This window comes from Rousettus aegyptiacus, unplaced genomic scaffold, assembly GCF_014176215.1.
Source record: "Rousettus aegyptiacus isolate mRouAeg1 unplaced genomic scaffold, mRouAeg1.p scaffold_m13_p_10, whole genome shotgun sequence".
Classification (NCBI taxonomy): domain Eukaryota; kingdom Metazoa; phylum Chordata; class Mammalia; order Chiroptera; family Pteropodidae; genus Rousettus; species Rousettus aegyptiacus.
The window spans coordinates 82,108,365-82,115,846 of record NW_023416285.1 but is presented as its reverse complement, the minus strand read 5'-3'; the positions used below and the strand labels follow the sequence as shown (position 1 = coordinate 82,115,846).

The 7,482-nt window shown below is 34.3% G+C and overlaps 1 protein-coding gene across 1 annotated transcript in view; it reads right to left on the bottom strand.

The window, feature by feature from the left end:
- Nucleotides 1-6: 6 nt before the first annotated feature.
- Nucleotides 7-7,482, bottom strand: part of LOC107518763 (ankyrin repeat domain-containing protein 26-like) — a 33,434-nt gene continuing 25,958 nt past the window's right edge. Inside the window, exons 10-12 of the mRNA XM_036226619.1 lie at nucleotides 4,323-4,383; nucleotides 4,029-4,231; nucleotides 7-254 (exon numbers count right to left, since the gene is read on the bottom strand). Coding sequence (XP_036082512.1) covers nucleotides 99-254; nucleotides 4,029-4,231; nucleotides 4,323-4,383 — 420 coding nt within the window. The 3' untranslated portion in view covers nucleotides 7-98. The remainder of the gene's footprint in view (nucleotides 255-4,028; nucleotides 4,232-4,322; nucleotides 4,384-7,482) is intronic.

Genomic DNA, 7,482 nt, shown 5'->3' with positions numbered 1-7,482 from the left:
TACTTTTTGAGTTAGGACAGCAAAAAATAATATTTCAAAGAAGTGGATATCATAGTTGAATCTACACAATTTACATTTGTCCATACTATATTTAAGTACTACGAAAAATTGATAGTCACTAACTTACCACTTGTATTATTTTTGTGTGGTCCATCAACATTACAGTTGTCATTATTTGTTTGCTCTTGTGGAGTACTTTCAGTAATATTGATACCATATTCCTTTTTTGCAATTGCTGGCTTCGTTGCTTCTTTCTATGCAAATAACAAAAAAATACAACCGAAAAACCCAACTTCAGAAAACATCACACGCATTCATTTTCTCACTAATTCAGTCAGGAAAACAACATTTGTTGTAACTATCAAATCACAGGCACTAGCCTGGGAGAAGCTGAAACTAATAAAAATGTTTTCCTATATTCTAGTAGGGGTAGAGATGCACAAAAACCGTAAGAAAAGTATCATTCGCTTTTACAACTGAAGTGAATAACGTACAGTAAGGGCACAAAGGGGCAAGTCAGTTGTACCAGGGGAGATCAGTAAATACTGCAAATACAGGGCTGTGTTTTGAGAGATACTAAGTGCAGAGTGAGGGCATTAAGGGCATGCCACAAAGGGCAGCATGAGCGAAGACATGAGGTATGAAACAGCATAGTAAGTGAGGGTACCGAAGATAATGTGGTAAAACTGGAACACTGGGAATGGGATGGAGAGAGAAAAGTGGAAAACCAAACCAAAGAAAAAAAGGGTAAGTGTCATGCGGGCATATGACTTTTACATTCACATAATGGGGAGCCACTAAATAAGCAGAGGAATTACATCATCACAGATGTAATTTAGAACAATCTCTCTGGCAGCAATGTTAATATGAACATAAGCACAAAACTAAAAAGAGTATTTCAAAAGTAAAGGTGAGGAAGTGAATTATGATAATATGGTATAAAAAAAATGGTAAGTGGCCAACAAATTTTTCCAGCTCCAGTATTTCAGTGGTGGAATTTACTAGGATAGAGAAAACAAGTGACAGAGTAGATTACAGAGTCAGCAAAAAGGTAAGGGTCGGGGCAACATCTTCGGTTCGGGACATTTCGCATTGGAGGCGCCCAGGGAACTTACAAGAAAGATTTGGATAAATACATTTGGAGTAGAAATAGATGACTTTACTCAGGAAAAGTGTAGGATGTTAAGTAGATACTTCAAAATATATGTTAATGTAATTAAATAATGCAAATTCACACAGAACTTGTGAAATTGTGAAAATAAAATAAAGGATGGGGAAAAATGGAATTCAATTTTTCAATAATGTATTTCAAAATCAGTTTCTACAATATAAAATACCCTTTTGTGGATATATGCAAATATTTATTCCTGGGCTATTATAGTTTACTTTAAATTATATTTTAAGTTTAATGAAAAAATTTAATTGTCAAACACCAAGTTATAATGTTACAAGGAGACTCATTTTTCAAAATTAATTTTAAAAGACAAGTTGTAAATTGTAGAAGAGAAATGCTTATGCAATTATAGAATTATGAGGCATTTTTAATTACTACTATGACATGTGAAAGAAATATAAATCCCTATTGTAGAACACACATGGTTGTCTGACTCCTTGTGAACAGCACACTAAAAGCTCTAATTTCGCACCTACTCTACATAGCCTTCGTAGATGAAGGTTGCAGGAAAAACCTAGTTAAAAAAAATAAATAAATAAAACAAGGATTATCCAAGTCGAAGATTTAAAAGTCTTCAAATACATCTATGTTTATCAAGCAGAACTGCCGAATGAAGAAAAGGACTAAAAAAATCAAGTCTCCCTGATGTGTAAATTTTAGATATGAAAGAATTTTCATGTAGGTTTAACGACTATGAATATCAAAGTTAATAAAGTTTCTTAAGAATAATAGGAAATGCACCCATTGTTACAAATATTTTAAAAAGTAAAAATCATCTTTCAGAGATAACGTTGTATATTCCATTGGTAATATTTACTATGATGTTATAATAACAAGTATTTTATATTAGAAAAAATAATAAATTGTGTTTTCATTCATTTGATTTGGGCATATGTGCTCATTAATTGCAGATATTATTAGGAAAAGATCACTCAGTATCTCTAGCTCTCAGAGGCTGGGGACCATAGTCTCATAGCTAGGAAATGGTAGAGAGTGGACTCGGGGTCAGGAGGCCTGTCTCCCAGGCCTATTCTGGGACCACATTCTGCTTAGCCTTTACTCTCTCCCCCAGCACCCATTTCACATCTTCCTCTGGTTCGTTTCTTCCTTTTGTCCCCTCTTGCTGAACAAGCCTTAAAGTGAAGCACTGTGCCAGGCACACAGAGAACTCAGAAAGGGGACACGTCGAAGTCCGTGCACCCTCACAGCCCTGCTCAGTCTCATACTGCCCTCGAGGAGGCCACAGACTAGAGCTCAGAGATGTTCCCTACATCATAGTTTATAACGGCAAAACAACTGGCTGTCCACTCATAGGAGACCGAATAAATGACTTGTGTGACTTCTAGCACCATGGAAATGTCTGCAGCCATAGCAAAGAACAAAGCAGCCCCTTAGAAAACAATATCTCACAGATATTGTTAAGTAAAGAAAGCAAGAACGGAAAATGTGTTTTAAATGAGCTTATTGTTTTCAAACGTGTAACATGATCTTAATTTCATGGATTGATTATTATTATTATGATAGTATTTTTTTAGCGAGGAAAAGTTCAAAACACATAAAATTGACTATTTTTTTTAACACTTGAGCTATTTTATTATTGAGTGGAATGCTTTTTCACAGTCGAGTGAATGAAAAAAAATGAACTATTTTAAAGTAAACAATTCAGTAGCATTTAGTACATTCACAATCTTTTACAACCATCACCTCTAGTTCCAAATATTTTCATCGCCCCCAAAGAAAATCACATTTTTATTAAACGGTCACACCCCATTCCCTCCACCGCCAGCCCCAGGCAACCACTCACTCATCTGCTTTCCATCTCTATGGATTAATTTATTATTCATATTTCATATAAAAAGAATCATACAATAAAAAATGTTTTAAAGAACACCTACATAAAAAATTTATTTCTATTAGAGTACTGCTGCTTAAAATTATTTTCTTATAATAAATACAGATTAAGAACCTGATTTACATAATGAGAAATTATACTTTTGGTGAATGAAAAAACTAAATAAAATTCTTATATGTTTCCTCTGTCATTAGCCTCAAAAAAATCTAAAACATCCAGTAAGATTGCACCAAAGAGTAAGAGAAGTGAATTAATCAAGTTAAGTATATACTAAATAGTAAGATAAATTAAAAAACAAAACAAAAAGGTCTAAAAATTCATAATTTATGATAAATCTGATCATGTCTAAAACAGATTTCACTTTGCATTATCTATGAATACAGGATTTGCTAGAAAAAATATGTCACTGAATTAAGTTTAAAAGTGATGATTTTTTTAAATGTTCAAATGAAAACTTTAATAACCCAATAAAGAAAATGAGAATTAAATTTCCTTCAGTTCATCATAAAAGTCAGATATAAGTAACTGAGAGAAGTCTGAGCAATTTTTTCATTATCTGGTTTTCTTAATTTGCATTTAAAATCATTTCTATATTTTAAAATATAGAGTTTCTTTTCTCATTTAACCCCTCAATCTCTGATGTGTCTTCTTAATAATCTCATCTTGACTCTCATTAAATCTTGATTTTTATCTTGCCATTTTTAAATGTATTTTTCCCCTTCCCTACTTTCTTCGTCTTCACATTCATCTATCTGTTCTTTCTAGTTGGTTTCTAATTCTCTCCTTCCATAACGGCAGACCTAAGAATCGTTTACTCCCACAAAACTTTATAAAATTCTATACGTATAACTCTCTTGTTATTATACTTGTTTTTTTTTATTATTATCTGGAGCACTTCCATTTCTTTCTAGGATCCTTTTCATTCCTATAAGTATCAAGGGAATGGTATGTGAAAAAGCATGGGGAAAAACATTTAAAATTAAACAAAAGAAAATCACTTACCTTTGTAAGACCAACGACTGCCAAAGACATGAGAGAAGGTTTTAGAAGAGGATCTGGTGGTAAGAAATCATGATGAGAACAATCCTGGACTGTAGTGGATGGTTTGGGAAGCATTTCAACCACATCTTCTTTGTCGCTATGAGATTTATTATCCTCATATAAGGTCCTATTTTCTGGTCTCACAATCGCATATTTTGCTTCCGCTACAGTAAAAACAAAGTAAGAAATCCATGAAAATACCTGTGACTTCATATCAGTGAATGACATAAGAACAAACAGTCTTCGGTGGCTTATTGTTTTTCTGGGATTGCGGAACAGCAGTCATTAGCTTTGCTAAGCTTGGTTTCATGACATTCTAGAAAAAAATTCATAGCTTTAAGTATCAAGTTTGATAACAAGAATGATAATATTCACCATTACTATGTGATCTCACACAAAGAGCACAGGCTTTGGAATTATTCACATGTCCATTAGTGTCCCAGTTCTACCATACACAAACCTATATTTTCTCATGGAATTAGGTTGATGAAAGAGGACATAGTAAGCCTCACGATGTTTGTTACTTTCCTGACCCCTAAATAATTATTATCAAAATGCTATAATATTCCTTACATTATAAAACTTACACGTAGGCAGGTTAGAGTATTATGGAACAAAAATTAACATTAAGACATTTCAATTAATCATTTGTTATATTTAGAAATATGTTTGCATGATTTCTATTTATGTGAATTAGGTCTAGTGCAGGAAAATATGAGTTTCGTTTTTAGTAGTATCTTCTGTAGATAAGTTGGAATTGCAAACATTCTCTCTGTCAAAAGCTAAAAACAAATGACTGTTTAAATTTAACTCCTACCAAGAAAGAGAGAAAGATAAAAAAGAATAACCCATGGGGTATAATTCATGAATGAAAGCCACATACATACTAAATGGAAAACCATGGTCAAAGTTCTTGACAATGGAAACAAAGAACGATAGATTAAAAAAATAGATGAGGAAGAAATGTTTTCTGCAAAGAAAAAAATCAGTCTAGGAGTAAAGCAGGAAAAAAAAAAGGTCGGAGATAAAAGAATTAAAAAAAAAAAAAAAGATACATGACCAGTCAATCAACTATGAGCTTAAGACAAGGAAAAAGAGAAAAGCATAAGTACAATAAGAATGTGGAGCAATGAATATATAATTTCAGTATATATAAAAATATATTTGTAAACTCTCGGTAATACATCAGTATAATAACAAAAGGCCCTGTTATATATTTTATATTATATATTAAAATGTCTAAAACTTTATAAAAATATACAAATATAGCATATAAAATATATCTTATACAAACATAAAATTCAATACAATATGTAAATATATTACTTGTTAAATAATTTATTCAAATATATAAATATATAAATATAAAAAAAAGCTTTTGTTGATAACATATCCCTAGTAATAATGATTTGCATTCCTCTATAATTATTTGTTTATAAATACTACTGTAATAAAAAGTTTAATTTTGTCACTATAACATAAGTAATTCAATTACTTGAACATGGTCATCTATGACAATCTGAAAGCTGTAAATGATTACTAAAGAAAGAGAACAATTGAAAAAGAAATGTTCCTAACCCATCTGCTTTCCACATAGAGACAGAATAGGTCATCAAAATACTAAGGAGTTATATATGGCTTGAAAAGGTATATATCATGGAACATGGGATGGGGCTAAGGAAAGGTTGAAAATTAGAATCTAAAATCCTAAGCTCATAATTAAAGAATACTGAAAAATATCTAATAACTTACTTTCTTATTTTACCACTTATTTCTTATATATTTGCTTCTTATTTATGACATATTTCCTCAACATAACTCAATTAAACTTATACACCCTAAATATTAAAAGAAAATATAAATTTTAGTCATATTTCTAGGAATTCAAATAAATTTGATTTTTATATATTATGCTTAATATATTACTTGTAATGTTTCATTACACAGAATGCGATTTGTCCTTGTTCATTTATTTGCATTCACAAAATACTGAAATGCTTCTTACATGCAACACCTTATTCTAGGGACTCCAATAAGAGCACAATTATGTTTCCTAATCACTGGTAGCTTGTAGCTTATAGAAAACCTACTACCATGATACAAGGGCTTTAAAATGAATATTAAAATAACTATAATAACAAAATATCTGAAATTTAAAATTTGAGAATGTGATACAAAAACTCTGGGTAGATAGTCTTGAAAACTATGATACAAAAATAACTGGTTTTAGTCAAGATGGCAGAGTCAGAAAATGCTGTGCAAGCCTCCTGCCACAACCAATCAAAATTACTAATAAATTATAGAACATCCACCCTTAGAACCACCTGAGGACTAACTGAACAAAACTCACAACTATAAATATGCAAAAGAAGCCATAACAAGACTGGTAGGAGGGGTGGAGATGCCAAACGGGCTGGTACCACACCCACCTGTGGGCACTAAGAATCAGGAGAGATCGCAGCATAGGAGGTCCTTCCTTAAAAGTGAAATGTCCCACCACCACGTAGGATTCCCCAGCTGGGAGCACCAGTGCTGGTAAGAGATGTCCCCAAAACGTCTAGCCACAATAATCAGCAGGGATTCAGTTGGGATGAGATGGGGAGGTGGGCAAGGGGCTGCTAGAGTCCTAGGCATTCCTCTTAAGGGGCCCACACATGGGCTTATTTGCTGAAGGACACATTTGCTCTGAGCTCCAGTGCTGGGCAGAAGCTCAAAAGTGCCAGGGACACAGAAAAACTACATTGTCTGGCTTCAAGTCAGGGCTGGAAGGCTAGTTCTCTCTGCAATTTTGTTACTTTTTGAGCACTCCTCTCATGGAGGCAGCAGACGGGGACACTGTTTCATTGTTAAGCCCTCACAGCTGGGAGGCTGACATCATGGCTTCTTTGCTGAGCTTTCCCCAAGCCAGACTGCAGGTACAGCCTGGCTCCAAATCTGAGCATCCATCAAACTTCCCACAACCGGAAATTTTCCTCAAACATGCCCCACCCGATTCACATCCATTCCTGAACCTCTCTCAGTTACCGTTACTCACAAGTGATTGGCCTCAGCCCACACTGTGGACTTCCTTAAAATTTCTCAAAGTTCACAAACCCCAAACGAGAAGCACCTGGCCTCAGCATGCTCTACCTCTTCTTAAAGGGCCCTGAGCCTGGCAGTAATAGAAGCTGGCCTCAGGTCACAGCATAGCCTCTCCCAGGTGCCTTCCAACCCAGCAAAAGCTGCTACCAACTGTAGGTCAGTTTGTAGCTCCTACTACATGACCCCAGGCCGGGCACAAGCAGCAGCTAACCTGGTTGTGCACTGGAACCTCCCCTACCACAAGAGGACCGAGACACAACACACCTGGACACTAGCATCAGACCATGCCAAAGCAGCACCCGATTAGATCCAAAAATGACACACCCAGAGAATG